Source organism: Periplaneta americana, chromosome 1, assembly GCF_040183065.1.
Source record: "Periplaneta americana isolate PAMFEO1 chromosome 1, P.americana_PAMFEO1_priV1, whole genome shotgun sequence".
NCBI classification, from domain to species: domain Eukaryota; kingdom Metazoa; phylum Arthropoda; class Insecta; order Blattodea; family Blattidae; genus Periplaneta; species Periplaneta americana.
In genome coordinates this window covers 207,040,408-207,067,286 of record NC_091117.1, presented here as the reverse complement: position 1 = coordinate 207,067,286, position 26,879 = coordinate 207,040,408, and the positions used below count along the sequence as shown (strand labels likewise).

Genomic DNA, 26,879 nt, shown 5'->3' with positions numbered 1-26,879 from the left:
ACTTCCACTCGACTTCTACAAGTCTGGATAGATAAAAATGTATGTACTGTATTAGGAACTCCTGTGGCATATTTAGCCACAACTTCTTTCTGTCTTACTTTGATTGTACAAATTGAATAAAGTATTCCGTATTTATCATAAGTGATAATTTATTATGTATAGTAGAATGACAGTCACTTGAAAGTTTTATTCTGATATGTTTTTCTTTTTAAGTGGAGAGGATGGTATTTTTGATGAAAAATAACTAAATTTAAAAAATATATATATATTCTTTGAAATACTCTGTGATATGTGTGGATCACCATTTTTAAACTTCCTGTATTATGGATTTTATTGTTGTTTCCGGTAAATTAAATTTAAAAAAAATTGTTTTTTCTTTAAAATACCCTTTGATATGTGTGGAATGCATTGCATAACATTTTGTGGGTATTTGTGCTCTTATCGGATGTTGAGACGTCATTTTTAAACTTCCTGCGCTATGGATTTTTAAATCACACGCCCGCTTTTATCGGTTCCCAGTAACTTCATTTTTGTTTTTGCTACATTGCCAGACAAAATGAATATAATTTCTGAACTATTAAAGATACATGCATGAAATTTAGAACACACATTCTTTAGACTATTAGGAAACTTTTCTCTATAACAGAATTTTGTTAATTGATTTCATTTAAAAAATACGTCCGTTTGTTTGCAAGAAAGGAAATCAGAATATTGTTACTAAATTTTAATTGTTTATTTTACAAAATTCTGTTACAGACAGTTTGTAGAACATACTTTTGCAAATACATTGCAAAAACTGTTTGAATCTATCTTTAAAAACGGTTTAGATATATCGGTTTTAGTACAGTCCTGCATTGGGTATATTTTTTTCAAATTCGGGCCCCCAAATAATTTTTTTTTTTTAATTATTTTTATTTGGTTGAGTTGCCACAGCTATGAGCTGTCTACATACAACAAATTAATAATTTACACCAAATAGGAAAAAAGTTTAAAAAAATACCATCCTCTCCCCTTAACAGTTTATAGTGAAAGAAGTTCTGTTATTAACATTTTGTATGTTCAGTTGCTATTATAAACCAAGATCGGTATGTAAAAATATAATTAATTGTGTTGATGATATAGGTCATTATTTCTTTAATGTTTCAATACATTTATAAAATATAACTATTCTTTATTATTGCCAATGTTTCTTTCTTCTTTAATCTAAGCATACAGTCACACTACCATATGTATAGTATCTGTATTCAAAAACTTCATGAATATGGAAGAGATGTTAACATTGTTCCAATGTTTCGTCTACAGCCATGTATGCAGTGACAGAACGTGGACAACGGAAGCTCCTATTAGATGGTTACATGTACACAAAGCATCAAGAAAGACGGCGTCATGTTGTGTGGCGTTGTTGTGAAAGGACGACGTGCAGCGCTCGAGTCAGTCAGCGGTTGATACCTCCACATGATATCATTAAAGGAAGACCTCATACCCATCCCCCTGACTGGGATCGTTTCCATCAGTGTGTTGCACAGTCGCGCTGGCGGCAATCTAAACTACTAAAGACAGAACAGCTATAATTAGCAGGAGAACTAATGCTTCACTGAAAATGTGATAAATAAATGTGTATAGCATTTATTTTGGTACACTCAATTTTGTAATTTATAATCATTGTCATCATCAGCATTATAAATTATACAACTCATTTAGAGTTCTTGCCATAGGCCTACCTACAAGTTTGGCCAATTATTTTAATTTCGAGTAACAACCACCTAATTTAGAATTCCTAACATCTTGATCTTATCAACCTCACCTTTTGTGAATAATTTCAAGGAAAAAATTGTTCTGGGGCCGGGTATCGATCCCAGGACCTCTGGTTGAACGTACCAGCGCTCTGCCAACTGAGCTACCCGGGAACTCCACCCGACACCGTCTCAACTTTTCCCTCTATATCCAGACAACTCGCGTGGGCTGACGAAACACCAGAGACCCACATTGAGTGCACACAATCTCTGTGTGACTTGGAATTGTGGTTTTCTGTTAACGTACACGGTGACGTATATATTATGCAAATCTAATCTTTCAGGTAAAGCTCCCCGTAAAGCAGATTTGAATAATTTCAAGGGAAAAATTGTTCCGGGGCCGGGTATCGATCCCGGGACCTCTGGTTGAACATACCTGGAAGATTAGATTTGCATAATATATACGTCACTGTGTACGTTAACAGAAAACCACAATTCCAAGACACACAGAGATTGTGTGCACTCGATGTGGGTCTCTGGCGTTTTGTCAGCCCACGCGAGTTGTGTGGATATAAAGGGAAAAGTTGAGACGGTGTCGGGTGGAGTTCCCGGGTAGCTCAGTTGGCAGAGCGCTGGTACGTTCAACCAGAGGTCCTGGGATCGATACCCGGCCCCGGAACAATTTTTCCCTTGAAATTATTCAAATCTGCTTTACAGGGAGCCTTACCTGAAAGCCTAGATTTGCTCACCTTTTGTGTTATCTTCCCATCTGGTCTTTTCTAATTATGAGCTATAGAAAGTAAAACTATCTTTCGTGGTTTTTATGCCATTAGTTGTTCTTAATTCTATTAAAGAAGAACTAAATTTGTACAGTTTAGTCTCATTGTATACGTAACTTACACTAGTGCTGGTAAAATCCAAGCATATTTCAGTTGTAACTTCCTCCTAATAATATCTTAAGAGATAGTTTTAAAATGAAAAATAAAACAATTTCAATCTTTAAATTTTTACTGGTTTCCTTGACATTGTGTATTCATTCAATTTGCATCCAGCCTTTGTTCGTTAGAACTGTGAACAGCATAGATGGTGATACATAATATGTACTTCTGATTTAACTTTTCGATATTTGTAAGATTCATAAAGAATTCTTTTAAGAATCTAGTACTAATTTTTTTTTCTTTTCTTGCTGTTCAACTTTTGTACACCAGCAGTTCTAAATACTGTATGCATTTTTAATTGAGATTTCAAAAACTGAAGTCGGCTTTCAAAAAATTTTCTTTTCTTAAGATTTGAGAGCATGACTTAGAGAGGGAAAATAGGACTTCAAACCAGGAAAAATGGAAATAACTTCATCAACAGCTAGGAAAGGCGACAGCCATCTTGTTTTTGAATGGCCAAGAATTGATTGGTTCCATACTGAATATCTGCAAATTCACAGAATTCTTTTAAGAGTCTCCACATGAACTGTATACTTATAAAAATACGAAGAAATCTTGCAGACAATTGCTTCTATGTCAACTGGTAACAAGTCACTCGCACTCTGAAGAAAAAAGTTTTATTTAACGATGCTTGCAAGTGCCAAGGTTATGTCAGCGTCGCCGGTGTGCCAGAATTTTGTCCTGCAGGAATTCTTTTACATGCCAGTAAATCTACTGATATGAGCCTGTCGCATTTAAGCACGGTTAAATGCCATTGACCTGAGCTGGGATCGAACCTGCAACCTCGGGCACAGAAGGCCAGCACACTACCGACTGTGCCAACCAGGCCGACTCGCATTCTGAATGCTGTTGTGTAGGATATAAGCAACACAACCCAGACATTATCAAAAGTTTCTATTTAAATACAACTTTACTTTGCTGAAAACATTATTGTTGCTTCCTCGATTAACTCCGCCAAAATTTGTATTCGTGTTATCGGCAGAAAGGGCTACGATTTTATTTGTTAATTTATATTTGTTGAGAACTTTCAAAATTACATAATGTGAAAATACCCCAAGTTTTTCTTACACATTACTTAAGTGCAGCATTTTCACCATTATAGGCCTACCTGTATGTGGCACAAAATAACATACAAACACAGAAACTATTTTCGTATTATTATGGTTCGAATTGTCAGTTATTAACGACACAAATCGCGCTTTTTTTAATTCGCGAAGAACTTCCTGCATGGCGTATAGTGCAAAGACATTTACAGTAATATCCCTTGTTTTCTGAGGAAAGAACCTAACTTCTTATCGATGGATAGTTCTCAAACAATTTCCGATGTACAAGTGATTGAACTGAAACTATGATTTTGCTTGTGTGGAAAGAAAACATACCTAAGTACCTTCACTTACTGTTGTTGTTTGTTGCTAATTCATAACAGTCGCTGTCAGCTTTAATGGTTACAAAAAGATTTGTAAGTTTTTCGGAAGTCAAAGCAGATTGAAGAGCTAATTTATGTTTCAAATGTTCTGTAATATCTGACCATCCACTCGTCATGAGCCATGGAAGACATTGAATTACACTTTAAAACAGAACCATTTCATTGTCGATGTCCTTATACCTCTTTATGTACAGAAATCTCCGAGAAAGCCGATATTTTATATGTTTTTGGCTAATGGTCTGACTGTGTTTAGGTAAATATAATATTTTACTTTTGCTCTGATTAACATAATCTTTTACTTTGATGATGTTAATCATAGACAGGTAATGTTCAAAGATTATATTAAACCAATTTATACTTAGCTGCCAATATTTTAATATGATAGGCCTAATTTCAAAATGTAAATACGAAGTAAAAGTAAATAAAACAGCTTATGATATTTGAACATTTAAGTGTAGAAATAAAAAGTACTGTACTGAATAACTGCATATTAAAGTGATACACAAAGTATTTAAAAATTCAAGCTTGTCAGGATTTCTGATGATACAATTGGCACAGCAGAATAAATTATCTTAGAATGGAATAAAAAATTAGGATATACTAGACAATGGTACAACTATACTTACTTATACAGTGGACACGAGAACTGACACTGACAGTTTTAGAACAGTAAGAGTGCTTCAAAACAGCTGAGGTGAGTACACTGGGAAAAATAACAAAGCAAAGAAGAATTGGTTACATAGAAAACCAGAATTCACAAGAGCAGTTAGGAATTCAACCAATGGAATGGTTATTGAGATACAGAGATGAATGAAATAACTAATATCTCGAGCATGAATTTAAGAAGAATTAAGAAAACTACAAGGGGATCATGTTTCTGTAGGAAGGAGAAGATCGAACAGATCCTATAAATAATAGATATATTGTCTATATAAACTGGCTGATATATGAAAAAGAGGAGGACAACGAAAAAGAAGAAGAAATCTTATCCTCTGTATTGTTTTGAGACTGGCACTGATTCTTTATTTTCACTTACCTTTTCTTGTTTAAATATTGGTGAGAATTTATGTACTGCCTACTACATTTCACAATTTTTTGTTTTAATTTTATAATTTAATTTATAGATTGAGATTTATATAATGACACATATCGTTTGTGTACTTCTGAGTGTAGTACAGTATTATTATTATTATTATTATTATTATTATTATTATTATTATTATTATTATTATTAATTTACTTTGTTACGTACAGTAGTATTTTCCTTTTATCATGAAGTTTTGTTGAAAACTGCACAATATCTCTCGCGATTCAAATGTAATTATTATCGAGTTCTCTCTCTCTCTCTCTCCCTCTCTCCTCCCCCCATCTCTCCCTCTCTCTCTATGCGTTTGCACGAGCACATGTGTGCGTAAAACTATCAAAATTATTATTAAAAGCCATTTCACACAGGAAATGAATCAAAATCTATTTAGTAAATGTTATTGCTATTTTTCTTCATCTTTTCTATACTCGATCTTTACATGAATTAATTTGCAATGCGTTCATTATCTATAGATATATACTCATATGAAGTGTTTGTAATTATGTACAGATACGAAAATAAAATTTGGAGCTCTCTTATTGTAGGTGTTTTGCTTACAACACACTGCGCATGTGCAGTAAACAAGAGCTCCTGTATATATGCTACTTGTGGACATCATGTGAAATTGTTGCCTACATACAGCTGGACTCCCTTCAAAACTCGCTCCAACTTTTAATTCCGTATCTGTACATACCTATGTATTCTCTACAATTTTTTTTGCTTTCCCATTCTACCATTTGGACACTATACCAACGCATTTCTTGGCAAATTGTTTTACATTTTTGTGTGCATGTTCATATTACTTAATTATAGCTTTGTTTTAATTCAATCAATAGTTATGTTTTTAATGTTCATATTTTGTTGAACAATAAATTTTATTTATTTTTTCCTTCTTTTTTATACTTACAATATTCTGGCTGATCTACATAAAAAATCCATTTCATTTGTCATTAATCATTTATAATTACTTTTTGTAATTGTAATGTACAATATTTTAATTCACTTGCTCTTCATATGGTAAAGAAGATTTACATATGTAAAATAGTGTAAAAAATGTCCTAATTAAGAAATAAAATGTATGTATAGATACAACTATTATTATATTTGTAAAATCTTGTTTATACAGTTGTCACACTCTTGAATGTATTTTGTGGTATTAAATAGTTCTAATAACTGCCCCTTCTGCTTCAGTTATTTTTAAAATACACCAAGACCGTCACACAATGTAATAGAGTATATAATTTTTATTCGAGTTACGGAGAAATTAGTAGGCTGTTATATTTTATTGTTATTTTTGACAATCTTAAAATAATTAACTGTATTATTTTTTTATTGCATGAAGAATAGACAATTTGTTATGATACCAGCAGTGCAAAAGTTTGTTCGAAATTTTCATCCTACTCCATTAAACAAATTTGGTTCGTGCATTATTTATGAGTCTATTCATTCCAGGAACGATGCTATGAAACGATTCATCAAAGTTAAAAAAAATAATTTGTAAATAACAGAAACCTACAGCAACTTAATTCTGCATGCAGGCTTATTAGACTCCATGTTGAAAATAATTTTATGCTCGACCATGCCGAAATGTAGTAATTATACACCTGGTAGTAGCCCTTTAATGCATCTCATTAAAGTACACCTATTCATTATAATTCAGTTGTTCAGCCAATGAGAAATCACCATCGTACCATTATAAATCTGCAAGTATCGATTATTCTCGGATATGCAATCGAAAGACAATTAGTGAAACGTCACGGAGGCTGGAAATCCAATACTGTCGCAGAAGGTTATGTTCTGTTACTATAATAATTAGCGTTAATTGTAAATAATATTCAAATAAATTCAATTTGTCATCTCGTTTTTCAATTCTAAATCAATTTCCAGGTTATATCAAGACTAATGTTCATGTTATTCTCTAGATTATATCAAGGTCAATGACATTCGTGCCTCGGAAAAAATCAATACTTTTGTGTCTGCGCACATCTCACAATTTAGGTCAGTTCCGCTCCTCACTTACATAACCATAACATGAATCACCATTGTACCATTATAAAACCTTATGAATAATTTCAAGTTAGAAATATGGTCGAGCATAAAAAGTCGTATGAAACTTGCCTATAATGGTAATTAAGACACTTGTATGAAAATTATGAAACTCGCTTGCGCTCGTTTCATAAACAAACATACTCGCATCTTAATTACTACCATTATAGGTTCGTTGCATAATGTACTGTACTAATATTCCTAGGGGAAAAACTTAGATAACCCTCAAATTACAGAGGACATATTTTAATGTAAAAAAAAGTATGAAAATGAGAAAAACGTAAAATCTGGTAACCTTATTTGTAGAACAATTAAGTAATAAATATTATAAATATTTATATACTGTATTATGATTTTATGATGTCCATGTGTTTGAGTGAAAAACACATACTGATGAGGTGGCAGCTTATTTGACGCAACATTTAATTTGAGTGAGTTCAATATTTTTATATGTTGCATGCACTAATCTAGCATCTTGCGGGGAAAAATGTGGTTAGACTTACTGCCCTGATTACTCTTGTCTATATTGTAAGTTTGAGCACAATTTTCTCTGTGGAGTACAAACATATTGTAATGATAATTTAACCAACAAAATGCATATTTTTAATAACTAGTAGGGCTAGGATTTTGATGAAATTGCATCTTTCTTCTAGTAAGCCAGAAACATAGCTGCTTTAGTGTTTTAAGACATTTGTTAGGGCATTTTTTTGCATTTTTTGCCTGTTTCAACTCATAAGACCATCTTTTGTTTTATTTGGACGTTTTTTAGGCATTTTCATTTAATTTTGGCCATAAATCACCATTATTAATATAATATAATGTTTATTTCCTTTGATATTTTGTCTACATATTTTGTCCATTAATACCCATTATTTTTTTACTTGGTTATTTCACGACGCTGCATCAAGTACGAGGTTATTTAGCATCGATGAAATTGGTGATCGCGATATATTTGGCGAGATGAGGTCGAGGATTCGCCATAGATTACCTGACATTTGCCTTATGGTTGGGAAAAACCTCGGAAAAAACCCAACAGATAATCAGCCCAAGTGGGAATCGAACCCGCGACCGAGCACAACTCCAGATCGGCAGGCAAGCGCCTTAACCGACCAAGCTATGCTGGTGGCTAATACCCATTATTTTGTATAATATTTTAATAGTTTTTCTACACAAATATTACCATTTTAACGTAGTACACTCCAACCTTCCCTTCAATATAGACTCCTCTATACCTGCTAATTCCGGATAAGAGTGGCCTTGTGGTAGACTACATGGAAACTACATCAGGTAAAATAATTAATGAAAGTGTACCACTTAGAAAAAGTTATGTAAAATTAAATAAACTTAAATGTTGGTACTAGAATTTAATTTAATTACTACTCTAAATATTAAGTAGTAGAAAACCTCTTTTCCTACTAAGCCAATTATGTAAGAACAATTTTAGGGCATTTTTTAAAGATTTTTAGGTCATAAATGCATTGTTTTTAAGACTTTTTTCGTGATTTATAGGTCATCAAAATCCTAGCCCTAATAATTAAAATGCAAAATGTTTTGACAACCACACCTCCCAAAAATTTCGGCCAAGACCCTAGCATGGAAACTTTCAGGATAGTCTTTCGCTTTCTGTTATTAAGGTAATGAAATTCACCAAATTTTTGTCACTGTAAATTTACAGGGCTGTATACTGTACCAGTATCATCTGTAATTCAAGGTGCTGTAGATAAAAAGTCTAACTTGGCAGCTGCCGACATTTCATCACTATTGTTGCTGCTGTAATCCCACATTATTTGTCCACTCGAAAAGAAAGCTAGAGTTCTACTGAGTCAGGCAAGCATCAAGACAGTACACCTTCACTATAAATGTGATAGTGATGGCTACTCACTCAGCATGTCTGTGACACGTGGTGACACATCAATATCACTACCGACATCCACATCCATAGCGATAGCAATAGCAATAACAACATCTTCAGCATGTCTTTATCCTAAGAGGGAGGAAGGAGGCGATTCTAAGTGCTTTGTAGCCTTACCAGTTTATTCATGTCAAAATACACCCAAAAAATGAAATAAATAAAAATAAAAACAGGTTATTTTGATTCCTGATTGTATTGTATTGTATTTATTAATATTCCATGGTATTCATACATTGCTTTACAGCTAGAATATGGAACAAGTCAAAAAACTTAATATTATTATAAAGTCTTAATTTATAGTCACAGTCTAGATGAAATATATACAGACGAGATTTACAATATAGTCTACTAGTACAATACAAAGTTTTAGTATCAATTTCATGAAGTGTTATTGAATGTCATGAATTCACCTACAAAATAGAAGGCATGAGAAATTAGGTACTTCTTAATTTGGCCCTAAATAATCTTATGTTTTGAGTTTCATTTTTTATATCGATAGGGAGGCTATTAAAAATTTTTACTGCCATATAATGCACTCCTTTTTGATAGCACGATAGACTTGCCGATGGAGTATGAAAGTCATTTTTTTGATGTGTATTTATGCTATGAACTGTTGAATTAGTTACAAAGTTTTCACGATTACATACGAGGAAGATTATTAATGAAAAGATATGCTGATAAACCATGGGCATTATTTGTAGTTTTTTTTAAATAGTCCTACACGATTTCCTAAATTTGGCACCTACCATTATTCTAATTATTCTTTTTTGTAATAGAAATATAGTGTTACTGTCTGTGGAATTTCCCCAGAATATTATTCCAAAACTCATTATCGAGTGGAAGTATGCAAAGTATATTGTTTTTAAGGTATTGATATTTACTATCTTTTGCATAAATCTAATAGCAAAACAAACTGAATTTAGTTTGTGGGTAATTTCTTTAATATGATTTTCCCAATTTAACACATTATCGATTTTTAAGCCAAGAAATTTTGTTGTTGTTGTTTCTGATAGGGATCTATTGTTAATTATTGCGCTAGAAATTTGCGAGGTTGAATTTGCACAGGATTTAAATTGAATTATGTTAGTTTTGTCACAATTTAATACCAATTTATTGTCTGAAAACCAGTTACATATTTTGAAGAGAATTTCCTCTGTTGAAGATTGGAATGTGTTGGAGTTATTGATGTGAGAGATAATTTTATATTTAGATAAAACTGCAAATTTCTAATATTATAATCTTAGCATGAAGACATTGAAGAATCTTAGTTGTTACTTGTACAGGGGTGCACTATCCCAGCATATGCCTTTAATGGACAAGGGAACATTAACCGCAATTCGAATTTGTGTATACATAAACAAGTGTGTGTTTGTATTTTGTTTGATCCTAAGAATCATGCAAAATGGTATTGGACATGTCAAAAAGAAATTTAAAACTAGAATTAATTTTAAAACTAATACACATTTTAAAAAATAGATAGCTACCAATAACAAAATAGTACACATTCTTAAATACAAAAACCTTGATTGAGGTTCTGGCTGATATGTATATCTATTATCAGGCAGTACATCTCACTTGACAATGAAGTTGAAAGAGCAATCTCTCTTCTCCGAGAAAATAACAAATCGCACACTGCTTAGATGAATTGCTTAGGCTGTGTGCAAACAGAATCAGACATGGCATGACATAACGTTTTGCTTTAAAGTGCCTCTCAATATCTTGCTACAGTTTAACACAGTCTGCTCGTGACAACTGATTTGATGGTTTGGAAAACTGGCGTAGGCTAGAAAATGGCGTCAATGAAAGAGGAGTGTCTATATTAGAAATTCTATTGTATTTGGTTATTACTTTCTAAGGACACCTAATACACCTAAAAATCTATACAAATGAAAACGTCTTAAAATTAAATACTACTAATGTAGTGCACAAACGTCATTTTGTATGTTTATGACTACTTCACGAGTCACAATAATGAAGAATGTATTAAATCAATAATGAGTGATAGTAGAGCTACTTCTGTGCTGTATACTATAAATTATTATTATGAATTATTTCGGAATATGTATGATAAGAACTTTCTTGTGTTAAATTTCAACGTACCTTGTTAACATGTTTCGACTTATTTTGGGTCATCTTCAGAACTGGTCGTTGTTGATCTAGGTGCCTCTTGTTTCCTGTGAGGGTGCGTTCATAGTGTAGAGTCAAAGAGTGTAAATGTTTTGAAATTGAGTTGTGTGTTGAGAATATCTTTGGGGTGTGTTTTCGTGTGTCTGTATATTTCATATTGTTCCAGTGTGTTGAGTTTCTGGTTTTTTGGTTGGATGTGCAATATATGTGGAGGTGTTTTGTAATTTTGTTATGGCTGTGATGTGTTCTTTGTAATGTGTTTGAAATGATCTGCCTGTCTGTTCTATGTAAAAGTTGTTGCAGATGTTACATTTGAGTTTGTATACGCCTGTGTGGTTGTATTTGTTTGTTTGTGTTGTTTGTGTGTTGAGATGTTTTTGTAGAGTATTATTTGTTCTGTATGCGATGTTGTAATTTAATTTAACAAACAAATACAACCACACAGGCGTATACAAACTCAAATGTAACACCTGCAACAACTTCTACATAGGACAGACAGGCAGATCATTTCAAACACGTTACAAAGAACAGATCACAGCCATAACAAAATTACAAAACACCTCCACATATGCAGAACACATCACAAATGCCAACCACACCTACAGAGACATCAACACAGACATGGAAATACTGCACATCCAACCAAAAAGCCAGAAACTAAATACACCAGAACAATATGAAATATACAGACACACGAAAACACACCCCAACGATATTCTCAACACACAACTCAATTTCAAAACACATACACTCTTTGACTCTACACTATGAACGCATCCTCACAGGAAACAAGAGGTGCCAAGACCAACAACGACCAGGTCTGAAGATGACCCAAAATAGGTCGAAACATGTTAACAAGGTATGTTAAAATTTAACACAAGAAAGTTCTTATCATACATATTCCGAAGTGATACAGTGTTAAAAGTTGTGTAATCAAGATGTATATGAATTATTATTCACCTGGTGCTTTCATCTCATTTGCAATTTCTCACACATCTTTAGAAACCACATTATTGTCATGATTGTACAGAATGTATCTTTCCTGTACTAAAACAACTAATTTATCCGCATCGAGCTCCATTATGAATAATGTACACTACACAACAATAGTTTGTGTAGATAGTGGAAGCGTGCAATCGTGGGATGTGGCTACTAACACATGCGCAGTACACTGCAGCTATCAGACAGTCTGCTCACGACCAACTTCAAGCAGTCATTCAATATTGACTTCTCGTGTCTGCTCGTGACTGTCATGCCAGTCTGATTCTGTGTGCACCACATCATAAGAAATCAATGGTAGGCAAGTATCATCAGACAAAATGCCGCGTCATGCCACACCACATCTGATTCTGTGTGCACCCGGCCTAAGAAATCAATGAGAGACAAGTATCATCAGACAAAATGTTGCGTTGCGCCACGCCGCGTCTGATTCTGTGTGCACCCTGCCTTACTTGTATTGTAGTCAAGAACCTCATCTCACCTGATCTCTTTGTCATGTTTGGTGGCTTCCAAGACGTTAAGTCCATTGAAACCATGTCCATATGACTTATGTCCTCTAATATTTTTGTTCACTTTCATTTATGTCCACATTTTATGTGCGTCCATTTTTTTGGGTCCATGACTGTTATGTCTACTTTTATTTAAGTCCACTTTCATTTATGTCCACTTTTATTTATGTCCACTGTTATTTAAGTCCACTTTCATGTAAATTCCTTTTGTACCACTGGAAGATGTTCAGGCTGTTTTTGATACCCTTATAGATAATATTGAGCCTGACATAATGGATTTAGCATTGTACATGGAAATAACTTAAATGCTCGAAGAACAAGAAGAGCAGTGCCACCTAGATTCGCACCTGAAATATGGAATACTTATCAGGTTCTGGCAGGACAACATCGAACAACTAACGTAGTCGAGGGTTGGCACAACCGCTTTCAGAAACACATCATCACACATCACGCGTCGGTCTGGAAATTCATGGAATTTATCAAGAAAAACCAAAGGAATAATGAAATTATAATAATCAAATTATTGCTTGGCGGGCATTTATTGTGCAACACCCCATTAAAAGAAAGTACCTACAAAATTTAAGTCGAGTAGAAGAGATTGTTCGGAATTACAACCACTACAACGAAGAAGGACACATCAGAACTTACCCCAAAGCTATCAGTTATCATCTGAACTGTATGAAGATGAACAGGCAGAAGAGACTGAGTAATGAATTGAAGTCAATTTGTAGATGGACATAATGTATTGTACACTCGTGTAGTGGACGTAAAAATTGGACATAAAATTTGAACAATTGGACTAAAATAAAGTGGACATATACTTCATTGGACATATATTTATGGACATAGTGTAATGGACTTTAATGTAATGGACATAATAAAATGGACATTAAAATTGTGGACATTATAAAAAGGACCTAACGTCTGTGTTTCGTTTGGTGCAGTGATGTATGCAGAGACTGCGCGGGGTCGACGCAAGCTGCTTCTAGACGGCTACATATACACGCAGCATGATGTGGCAGCTCATCGTGTTGTGTGGCGATGTTGTCACAGAGCTACCTGTAGTGCTCGAATTTGGCATTCAACTGTTCCTCCACATCGTATCACCAAACGCAAGCCACATTCCCACCCACCTGACTGGAATCGATTTAACCAAGTTGCTAAACTAGCTTCTTTCCAGTCGTAGCAGTGTTCATCATGATGCTTGACATAGAAAGTGAACCATCTAATAGAGTCGATATGGTACTTGAGGGGAGAGGACGATATTTTCTGATGAAAAATTAGTAAATTTTCAAATTTTTTTTTCTTTAGAATATTCTGTGATATATGTGGAATGCATTGCATAACATTTTGTGGGTAACTAGGGGAGACTGTTGTACCTTTAAACACTTTTCACATTTTATTTTTTTTTAATTTTGGGAAATGAAATTTTTAAATGAAAAAATGCTTGATATAATTATTTAAGATTCCTTTACGGCTTCCTATATGTATTTTCGTGTTTTACAGATCTATTAAGGATGGAAAAAATAAAATGAAGGGATATGTAATGTGTTCAAAGGTACAACAGGTTCATGTACCTTGGAACATACCCTCTTTCAAGTTGGAACACGTGAAATATAGGTGGGAATATAAGCTGTAAAAACTGACAATCATATTTAAAATGCATTTGCCATCATAAACCAGAGCAGGCTTCTCTGATTTAGATTTTATTTCTTGGAGAAGCAATAACTGCTTCAGCAGCTTTCTTCAAGGCATCTGGATCAATTGAAGGCCTCTTTAATTCCAGACTTACTTCGTGACATGATGTTAAAATAAAATAAAAACAAAAATCGATAGTATCGTGTACTTTGGAACATATTCCATGGTACAAGATGTTTTGTGTTCAAAGGTACAAGAGGGTGCACGTTTAAACAAATATGGCTCCCAAAACTAGAGATTCGAATAAATCGTGGAAATTAAAATATGTTATTACTGATCAGATGACAGGGAACACACTATACTTGAAAGATATTAACAAATACAATCTGGTTTTGTGTTAGAAAACATATATCAATGAACGAAATGTTTACTTTTGGCACTAAAAAAACTTCTTTCGTCCATGGAACTCATACTTTGCAGTAAAGCAAACTGAAACTACGACCAGAGCTACTTAGCGGCTTTCTCTACAATCTATTTCAGTTTGAGTCCTCTAGGTAGCAGCAAAATATAAACAACAAAAATGTTCAAAGGTACACTATGCTAAAGGTACAACAGTCTCCCCTATGTCCTTAGCAGATGTTGAGATGCCAATTTTAAACTTCCTGCACTATGGATTTTTAAATCACACGTCCTCTTTTATTGTTGTTTCCGGTAAATTAAATTAAAAAAAAAGTCTTTAAAATACTCTTTGATTTGTGTGGAATGCATTGCATAACATTTTGTGGGTATTTGTGCCCTTATCGGATGTTGAGACGCCATTTTTAAACTTCCTGCACTATGGATTCTTAAATCACACGCCCCCTTTATCGTTGTTTCCGGTAACTTCATTTTTTTGCTACATTGCCAGACAAAAATTGATATAATTACTGAACTATTAAAGGTACGTGCATGAAAGTTTTGAACACACATTCTTTAGACTATTAGGAAACTTTCCTTTGTAACAGAATTTTGTTAATTGATTTCATTTTCAAAATATGTCAGTTTGTTTACGAAAAAGGAAATCAAAAATGTGTTATTAAATTTTAATTGTTTACTTTACAAACATAGGGACTAATATCAGAATTCTGTCACAGGCAGTTTGTAGAGCATGCGTTTGCAAGTACATTGCAAGAAACTGTTTGAATCTATCTTTAAAAATGGTTAAGATATATTGGTTTTAGTAAAATCCTGCATTGAGTATATTTTTTTTTTTCAAATCTGGGCCCCCAATTTTTTTTTTCAAAATATTTATATTTGGTTGAGTTGCTAAAGCTATGAACTCTCTACATACAAAAAATTAATATTTTACACCAAGTAGGAAAAAAAGTTAAAAAAAATACCATCCTCTCCCTTTAAGCTGTCATTCTTGAGCCTAAAATTTAACATGTAACATAATTATAATTATTGATGTTGTGTCTATAGTTAATGCTGAAGTAATAATAAAATAATGATAGAATTTATTTGTTGAAATATGAGCAGAAAATATTTATTCATTCTCACACATAATGTAACATTTTACACTTACTCAGTGCTTTCATTAATATATTAATTTTTAAAAATGTTTGAACACTGAACTGAAAGCTCCATTTTAATATGTATTAGATGATACGACTAATTTTGATCTTTTGCAATCAGTGTTAAACAGTGGTTATCATATATTTGTTATAAGAATTCTTTGTCTGCTGAATTTCTCTCATATTATCACTTCCTCATTAAAGAGGTGTCCAGCACTGATGATGACGAAAGAACATCAAAGATTGTGGGAGGCGAAAGGTTGGTATATGATTTTATCATTGTACTTGCCATTTCAATTTCTTACGTTGTCATACAAACAGTACAACACAGCAAAAATTTATTTTTAAAATTTCTTAGAAATGCAATTTTTCAGTACAATACAATATCTCTGATATTGAAAATAACTGTATGTTTACTACCTGTCTTTCTACAAGTTAGAAGGATTTTTCTCTTGTTTATTATTTAACCAAATAATTCATCTCGGAAATATACAAATGAATATTGTTGGAATTAATTTATGTTTAAAACTAAATGATGTCTTGTTGAAAAGTAATTTTTAAGAATACCTACTTTCCCCGTTTTGTTTTTGTTACTTATAAAGTAGTAACAAAAAATTGAGCATAGACTACTGTGCTGAAACATTTACATCTATGATGAAAGAGTAATGGAACAGAGAAAAATTCTCTCCGGTGCCAGGATTTGAATCCGGGTTTTCAGCTCTACGTGCTGATGCTTTATCCACTAAGCCACACCGAATACCCACCCCGGTGTCGGACAGAATCGTCTCAGATTAAGTTCCAACTCTTGGGTTCCCTCTAGTGGCCGCCCTCTGCACTACGTCATAGATGTCTATGAACGTAGGACTGAAGTCCATACATGTGCTGAGGTGCACTCGTTGGAACTTAATCTGAGACGATTCTGTCCGACGCTGGGGTGGGAATCCGGTGTGGCTTAGTGGATAAAGCATCAGCACGTAGAGCTGAAAACCCGGGTTCAAATCCTGCACCAGAGAGAATTTTTCTCCGTTCCATTACTCTTTCATCGTATGATGGCGCAGAATATCTGCATGGAAATATCATATGTACTTCGGTACATTAAATAATATATTTACATTTATGTTTTAAATAGAGAAAAGATTCCCACCAAGGATTTTAAATCTTCCGCATAGTCAACTACTGATGTGCTCCCAAATTCTTGGATTTCCTTGGATCCGGCTACATAAGTTGTTACAATAATGATTCATAACAGTGTTGATAATGATGACATTTCGGTATCTGTATTTCAGTTTTAAACTTTTCTCTTCTAGAAATAAGTACTTTGCTTTTTCCATTAGGCGTAGGCTGCAGTACTCTATATTTTCACATTTTTAGACATAAAATTAAGGTGTGAAGTTGTCAAAACAAAGACATGGCAGAAACTTTTTCTCTGTAAAAAAAGAAGTTAATAAAACATTGTATAATAAATTGACAAAGAAGTATGTCTCAAATTTGAAAACGTTAGGCCAAGTCTGTACAGTGTAAAATATCCTCTTATATTCCACTTCATTATAATCCTTCTTAAGACATTTTATTTAGCGTCGATATTGATATTGCTAGATGGTATTTGGCGAGATGAGGCCGAGGATTCGCCACAGCTTACCTGACATTCGTCTTATGTTGGGGAAAATCTCGGAAAAAAACCCAACCAGGTAATCAGCCCAAGCAGGAATCGAATCCATGCTCAAGCGCAGCTCCAGATCAGAAGGAAAGTTGTTCCGTCAACTGAGCTACGCTGTTGGCTACAATAAAAAGTACAGCCAGAAAAAGACGTATTTTGTTTATGGAGAAGAGTACCAGAACTATCAGAGAAGAGGAACTATTTTTCTCAGCGTAACTTGCAAGCAAAATCGATACATTCTGCCTGCGTGTTTACTCAGTATTTGCTTAAAGTTCCAGTGAAGCTTTTTTTTCCACGTTTTTGTCATCTGGATAAGCAGAAGAGACTCAGCTTACTTCGAATGCACACTTCTGGACCTATATCTGATAAATTAACAAAGGTAAGTTATGTAGTGATTAAACAGTTCACATAATTTTTTTTAATTGTTTTAGTATTATGTGCATGCTAATTTTGGTGTACAAAGAACACAGTGTGAAATTAATATTTCAGTAAGAAAGTCAATGTAACATCTTAGTCGTAACTTTGAGAGAAAATAAGGAGAATGCTTTTATTATTTTATTTCGTAGGTGAACATTAGTGCTTTTACTCGTACCGGTATTTTCTTACTATCAGGCTTGTAATTTATGTATGAATAGTTGATTCCATTTGTTTTATATAACATTTCGAAGTGAATCTCGCATAAATTTTCATTATTTCAAATCTTTATCAAGATAAATAATTTTGATGATTACTAATGATACTTCCCAAAGAAATTTTTTCTACTGCAATGATAAAATTCAAAATATGACTGAACTGGATGTGTACAGAAATTATTGTTTCTCGCATAGAAAATGTCACAATTTTTCAACATAATCCCTTTGGATTATATCACTAATCTCCTCTGTGTTCCAGTAATGTAATAGGCTACTTTTTTTTTTTTTTTTTTTTTTAATTCTGTACTTTGGTCTGCCGAGAAATTCCCACAGTCATCTTTCTCAAATTATCTCTCTAAGATGTTTTTTTCTGTTTTTAAAACAAATACAAGTTGCTAAGGGTAAGGTCAACGAAATTGGGAGAAGTTCAGTAAGTCCAAAATGAATTTGTGGATTTGTGCTTAGCATTTTTATTCTTAAACTTAAAAACATATAATTGCCAAGAAATCGATAGCTATCCTTCATAAAAATGTATTACCATTATTGTCAATACTATCATGTTGTGAGAATGGTACCTCTGCAGACGTGGTAAGAACTATGCTAGTGTTGAAAGACTGTTTTCCCAGATGAACTCCTTGTGGACAAATGAAGAAACTGTGAAAGCTGTGCTCATTGTTAAAGTGTTTTTTCAATAAGCACTGTGTGTAATTTCATAACTTGATACAACATAATCATTCTTTATTTGAGAAAATACATTCATCTGAGAACTATATCACAAGGAATGATCAATTATTTAGTATTCCATTTTGAATCTTGCGTACACTACTTTTAACACTTGAATATAATTAATTGATTCACTAGCAGACTTACTCATGTTGATTATGTAAGATTTGTGCGGCTTACAGCTGTTTCAGTGCTTCACGCACCATCCTCAGAGCCTACTAGATCTCGGCGTCATCTCGAACTTCTCTGCCTGTTATGTGAGTGTGTTTGATTGTTGAAAGGTGTTGAAGGGTAGAGTCAAAATAGTGTGTGTGTGTACTGAAATTGGTCTGTGTGTTGAGAATTTGATCGGGGTGTGTTTTAGTGTGTTTGTATATTTCGTATTGTTCTAGTGTGTTGAGTTTTTGGTTCTTGGGTTGTATGTGTAGGATTTCCATGTCCGCATTTATGTTATTGTATGTATGGTTAGCATTGGTTATGTGATCGGCGTATGTAGATGTATTGTGTCCTCTGGTTATTGCCTTAATGTGTTCCTTGTAGCGTGTTTACATCACACTAACATATGAAAACAAAAGCACACATAAGATCGCATCTTCATTCAGAAAGCAGAAATACAACATAACATACAGAACAGAAAACACACTACAAAGACATCTCAACACACAAAAAACACAAACAAATACGACCACACAGGTGTATACAAATTCACATGTAATAGTTGCGATAAGTTCTACACAGGACAGACAGGCAGATCATTCCAAACACGCTACAAAGAACACATTAAAGCAATAACCAGAGGACACAATACATCTACATATGCCGATCACATAACCAATGCTAACCATACATACAATAACATACAGTAAATGCAGACATGGAAATCCTACACATAGAACCCAAGAACCAAAAACTCAACACACTAGAACAATATGAAATATACAAACACACTAAACCACACCCCGATCAACACACAGATCAATTTCAGTACACACACACTATTTGACTCCACTCTTCAACATCTTTCAACAATCAAACACACCAACATAACAAGCAGAGAAGTTCGAGATGATGCCACGATCTAGTAGCCTCTGAGGATGGTGTATGAAGCACTGAAACAGCTGTAAGCCGGACAAATCTTACATAATTAACACGAGTATGTCCACTAGATAATCAATTAATTACTTCTATTGGTTTGAAAATATCCTGAACTACAATGTAATAAACCTGTGAAATTCTACATCAGAATAGTTAAAGACTGAATAAACAAACTTCAGTTTCTATGATAACATCTACGTATGTTAGAGGCAATAAATGTTGTACAATGTACATAATATTTAGTGTAGTAATTTTATTTGTTAACTTCTTTGCAATTTAATCGACATAAATGACAAAATCCTGTATGTAAATGGTATGGCCATTAATTCTAGCTGGACTTGAAATGCTTCTACTTCAATTTGACAAGAATAATTTGACAGCAGTGAAAAATTGCTAGATTTATCATCCTTACTAGGGACGAAGCTCATGATCGATAGCTAATATTCTTACAGTTTACTAAATTGTAAATCATGTAATATGGTAACAAAGCTTATTCATTCCTGTGTGCTCTTATATGTTCCCTTTTTTAGCTTTTTGTTTCTCTTCGTAAGGTTTGTGTCTTTTTTTGTTATCTTTTTATCTCGTTTATGTAACTCTCCTTAATATAGCTTCATTCTTGTGTTTGTATTTACAGTGGTGGAGGTTAAACTAATTTGTAAAGAATGAGACATTTGTAACTCGTAAGAATTCTGGCATTCAGAATAATTAAATTTTTTATTATTATCTAAAGGTTTAATTTATTAAATAAAATGGCTGCAAGTATGTTTTATTTGTAAACTTAAATTCATGATTACAAAAAATTAATGTTCTGCCTTCATACCCTCAAATATTTCGTACAAACAAATTGGTTATTAGAGTTACGGTACCGGTGCTTTCAATAAAGCATAAAATAATATTATCATTATCTTACTATTATTATTAACAAAAACAACAGGAAATTTATAATTTTTAATAGAAAATTGCTTCGGAATATGTATGATAAGTCTTTGTGTTAAATTTTAACGTACCTTGTTAACATGTTTCGACCTATTTTGGGTCATCTTCAGAACTGAAGATGACCCAAAATAGGTGGAAACATTAACAAGGTACGTTAAAATTTAACACAAGAAAGACTTATCATACATATTCCGAAGTGATACAGTGTTAAAAGTTGTGTAATCAAGATGTAGAAAATTGCTGTTTCTTGATGGAATTGTAATTATATTTATATTAGTACAGATAATTTAAACTTAAATAGCTTTTACTGTTAAAGTCTGACATTGAAGATGTTAATGTGAAGATTATTATTATTATTATTATTATTATTATTATTATTATTATTATTATTATTATTATTATTATTATTATTATGTTGGTAGGTATAGTTTGTGTATTTTGAATTTCTTTACATATTTTAAAATAAAGACCAAATGCCAAATTTTATTATAAAAGTTATGTAGCTCGAGATTAATGTTTCACATGAAAGAAAAAAAAAACACTTCATTTTGTTGTGAATCTTAAACACAAGTAATTACTGAATACTTTTTGTGTGCAATATTGTCATTTCAACAACAATAATTGTAATGGCAGATTTTCTCGAAAAGATCAATACAATTGTTTCCAAAGAAACACACAATAGGCCTAATAGCAACGGCAGTCTACAGTGTTGCCTTATTGTTACAGCTGGTGGGAAAAGTGTACTGCTGTGTTGTACAGTATGTCACAAGCAGTTCTTCCATCTGGACAGCCTTAGGAAGCACGTTGCCAACCTGCATGGCGAGGCACGTGGGCCGTTTATGTGTAACACATGTGGCCGCACCATGAAGAATAAGAACAGTCTGTATGCTCACATCTACAATTATCATAAGAGGTGGGCAGCATATAGTATTAAGTTTTAAACAGTAATTTGTGCTCCCTCAAGTTACAATATACTAGGGCTGGATAAAAAGTAATGGCAACAGTTCGATATTTCTGACATGGCTTTATTCACAGGGGTACAACATTTACGTACCTTATATATCGATGGCTCAGAACGAGACTGTTACAACTCAAAAAATTCACTTTTTGAGTTATTACCATCATTTGAACACTTGAATTGAGAACTGTGCTATGTGAAAGTGTTATAACTCTAAAAATTTCCTAGTGGGACATAAATGCACATTGTTGTGCCATGATTCTCTGATTTGCCATATAGAATGGAAAACTTTAAATGGCTCTACTGAAAAATCTCTATTTTTGAGCTGTAACAGTCTCGTTCGATATAGTCGTCCCCCTTATTTATTACCTTTTTCCAAATGCTTGGAAGGCGTCATACACCATCAGTGTGTCCATCTTCGTTGATGTTCCGTATTGACCATCCTATAGCACAGATAAGTTCATCTCTGGTATTGTACCGGGTCCCTCACAGTGGTCCTTTCACTTTGGTGATCATAATCGCATGGACTCATATCGGGTGAGTATGGTGGATGTTCCAGAACCCCCCATTGCAAGCGGCGCAAGAGGTCCTTGACAGAATGATGGGGTTCTGTACCACCAAGTGTCGTCGTTTTCTCCTGAGGACTGGACGAAGGAACCTGCAGTAGTAGTCCACATTTGCTGTCTGCCTTGGAGGTACAGCGTGGTGCATTATTACCCCATGAATGTCATACGCCACAATGAACATCACCTTCACAGCGCTTTGTGTAGGGAGCACGTTCTTCAGACGAGAAGAACCTGGATGCTTCCATTCATTTGATTGACGTTTCAAGTTTGGTTGGTTCGTATGAGCGAGCCCAGGTTTCGTCCATAGTGATGATTTGTCCAAGAAAGTCGTCATCTTTCCTTTGGTACCGGTCCAACAAGGCCTGTGCGACTGCATAGTGGTGCCATTGTTAAACCTCGGAAATTTCATGGGGTATCCAACGCCCTGTAATTTTGCGGTAACCCAGAATGTCTTGCAGAATGTGGAGCACAGTTTTGTGACATACTCCGACTTCCGCTGCTAACTCATGCGCAGTGCATCGGCGATCAGCATCCAACAGGGAAGCAAGGAGTTGAACTTTGTCGTCCTCCACGCAGGGTCGTCCTGTACGGAGGTTGTCCTGAATGGCATCCCTGCCTTCCCAGAACGCTTTAACCCATCATGCCACTGTGCAATATGGCAATGCTTCATCGGCACATGCTTCACGCAATCCCTGAAAAACATTCTTGTGCACTACGACCTCGTGTCACTTCAATTTTGATCCAGGAACATTGCTCTAGTTTTGTAAACGTGGTCTTAGGGCGCTCGCACTATCCCTATGAAAGTCAACGTTCTACACACTGCAGTAGATTGACAGAGTACTGTCGCCGCTGGCTGCACTAACTCATCTAACAGTCCTTGTTCATGTCCACACAGCTGGCAGCTCTCGAACGCACCATCGTCACGTGACAGCAGTGTTGCCATAACTTTTATCCAACCTATGTATTATACTTCATTCATTCGTTCATTTATTCATCCATTCTTTCTTTCTTTCTTTCTTTCTTTCTTTAATTCACTCACTCATTAATTAATTCATTCATTCATTCATTCATTCATTCATTCATTCATTCATTCATTCATTCATTCATTCATTCATTCATTCATTCATTCATTCGAAAATGAAATATATTTCATTAGCAATAATACTGTATATACAATAATTTTAAACATTGGCAGTAAGTAACAGATACATAGGCTATTCAGACTACTGCTTTTCTGTTTTGTGATTTATAACGCCATATTCTCAGTTAAAAAAAATGTCAATGCACTAATGGAACTGTAAATTTAATATGCAACTTTAAAAGATATTATTTATTCATTAGATTTAGAGTTAGACATTTTAGTAATTGAATTGATTTGTCATGCTAACCTATTCAAGAATATTTGTTAGGCATTTTGGTAATTTCATTCATCCTTTTTAACCTCCATTTCTTCAACTCGTCATGCTTACCTATTCAAGAATATTTGTTAGGCATTTTGGTAATTTCATTCATCCTTTTTAACCTCCATTTCTTCAACTCGTCATGCTTACCTATTCAAGAATATTTGTTAGGCATTTTGGTAATTTCATTCATCCTTTTTAACCTCCATTTCTTCAACTCGTCATACTTACCTAGTCAAGAATATTTGTTAGGCATTTTGGTAATTTCATTCATCCTTTTTAACCTTCATTTCTTCAACTCGTCATGCTTACCTAGTTAATAATATTTGTTAGGCATTTTGGTAATTTCATTCATCCTTTTTAACCTCCATTTCTTCAACTTGTCATGCTTACCTAGTCAAGAATATTTGTTATGCATTTTGGTAATTTCATTCATCCTTTTTAACCTCCATTTCTTCAACTCGTCATGCTTACCTAGTCAAGAATATTTGTTAGGCATTTTGGTAATTTCATTCATCCTTTTTAACCTTCATTTCTTCAACTCGTCATGCTTACTTAGTCAAGAATATTTATTTCCTTAAACTTCAACATATCATCCACATTTTCTACCGCATTAAATACGAATTCACGGTAAATTGAACTACACTATATTGGGCTTTTACTGTAGTTACATTAGTAAAAAAAGTTGTACTCTTTTCTGCAATTTCTGATGTTATTGTAATGAGAACTGCATGAAAACCTGTTTTTCAGACCTCGACACCGTGCGAAGTTTGTTGCAGGGAAAAAATGAAAATCGGCCACATCATTAATCATATTATGGTGATAATTGGGTAAGCATTATTAGCTGCTGTTAACAAATTTTTTTTTATCACACTTTTTAAACTTGTGTGACGTAAGTTATGTGTAACTTGAGAAGTGACATAAATAATCTTATGGTTATAGTCTGCTAGCTTAGTTGGTAGGCCAACTGGCTATGGATTGAAAGATCCCAGGCTCAATTCTGGGTAGTAGTGAGATTTTTTCCATTGCCAAAACTTGCAGAAGAGTCAGAGGTCCACTCAGCTTTCTGTCAAATTGAGTACTGGGTGTTTCCCGGGGATAAAACGGGGTTAAGCATGGTGCCGACCACACTACTTCATTCTAGTACTGAGATCACGAAAGCCTGGAGCTCTGTCTCCATGCCCCCATGCACCTACATGGCATGTAAAGGAGATACTGTACCTTTACTCGTGAGTACTTTTTAGTATCAAGGTTGTTATTATAATGTGGAATTAAATATATACTTATTTAGTTATGTTAATCTGTGTCCACATTAGTAAAAATTTACGTGGTATATGTGCTGACAAATTTATATCAGTGTGTAAGTGTGCGCTGCACATGAATACATGTAAAATGTTTGTAACATTCAACGCATATTATATTGTCGGTTTTTGTGAAGACATCGAAGGAATTTGCATCACATTATTGTAATGTATTGTAATTGAATGGTAAGTATTTTGATTAACTTTGTGTTGCCTCACTCAAAATTGATTGATCCGAAATACCAATAATTAAGTTGATCATGCCTGATACATTGTTAGTGGAAAGGTAATGCGCTGTTTTCATTATCATCTATCGTTTAATTATGAAAAAAATGAAGTTCAGTAAAAGAATAACAAGGTGTTATTGGATTAAACATCTCTCAAAATAAAAATGAAGGAGATAATGTCACTGCATAAAAGTAGAAGTTATTTAAAAAATATTTTCCGTATGCCTGCAGAAGACTTTTAAGATTTTAGTAAACTTGATTTTATCTAAAACTGAAATATATTCATATTCATTTAAAGGATCACCTTCAAATTTATACAGATGGATCTCTAAATCCTAATAAGGGGACATCAGGAGCAGGGTATTGTATTCCAAAATATCAAGAAAGTTATTTCATACCATGTTCATCCTCCTCCAGTCTTGACACTGAATTGCTAGCTATTGATGCTGCTCTTCAGTGTGTTACTCAAATTTATGAAAAATCTATTTGCATACTTACCGACTCCAAGGGGGCTATATTCAATATAATTAAGTATGTACCAAACCTATGTGCACATAGAATTATTCCAATTCATAAACAACTAAGTAAACTAAAAAAACTCCAAAAGAAAATAACATTTCAATGGATACCTAGTCATTGTGGTAGACCTGGAAACGAGAAAGTCGATAATATTGCAAAATAGGCAACATATTTGCAACTAAGTCCTCTTCAAGTGATATTTTATCCAGTGCTTTTGCTTCAGTAAAGTCTCATTTTACAAACCTATGGATCAACAATTGGCTCTCTTCTGACAAAGGAAAAATTTCACAGTCTGTACAAAAGAAACCAAATGACCTGAAAATATATAAAAAACTTGCCCAGACATGTTCAAACATTTTTAACAAGAGCCAGAACAGGTCACATTGTCACTCAATTGTACCTACACCGATTTCACATTTCTGATAATCCTACTTGTCTGTGGTGTGATAATCATGATGAAGATCTGGAACACATTCTTCTATACTGTCCATCCATAAACCACAAAAGAAGTAAATTAAACTCATCAACACCGGTTGCAGAAGACACAGCCCTGCAGTATGTATTGACTACACCCCAACTCTGGCTACTAGCAACAGGCATCTATAATTAACACCGATCAAAATACCCCTCATTTTTCGTGAAAAATAACAACTGAATAGCCTACAGTGGACTTTATGTTGTCAGCAAACAGCTGGATACATTAAGAAGAATGATTGATATTCATTTATTGCATCCAACTGATCACATACTGACAGGGACATATGAAAAGTAACACAATTACTAAGATACAACATAATTAAAATACAACACAGTACATTAACTAAAATACAACATACAAAATTTCAACATTAATTATAAATAGTGCCAACATTAACAAATAACAACCACAAGAAGAGATGT

General features: G+C 33.9%; 1 protein-coding gene and 1 non-coding gene across 7 annotated transcripts in view; one reads left to right on the top strand and one right to left on the bottom strand.

Annotated features, from left to right (window-relative positions):
• LOC138706671 (modifier of mdg4-like) overlaps positions 1–26,879 on the top strand; it is a 243,974-nt gene that overhangs the window by 175,175 nt on the left and 41,920 nt on the right. Inside the window, exons 6-7 of one of the 6 annotated variants that reach the window (XM_069836295.1) lie at positions 21,735–21,921; positions 24,683–24,762. The exons of 3 other annotated variants lie outside the window; for them this stretch is intronic. In XM_069836295.1, the coding sequence (XP_069692396.1) occupies positions 21,735–21,921; positions 24,683–24,722 (227 nt within the window). In that variant the 3' untranslated portion in view covers positions 24,723–24,762. Of the gene's footprint in view, positions 1–1,302; positions 2,052–13,718; positions 16,674–21,734; positions 21,922–24,682; positions 24,763–26,879 lie in introns of those variants that run through there. 2 more of the 6 variants (XM_069836273.1, XM_069836243.1) reach the window with 2 other exon arrangements.
• On the bottom strand, positions 3,427–3,500 carry TRNAR-UCU (transfer RNA arginine (anticodon UCU)). Its single transcript has one exon. It is a non-coding gene; the product is annotated as a tRNA-Arg (tRNA).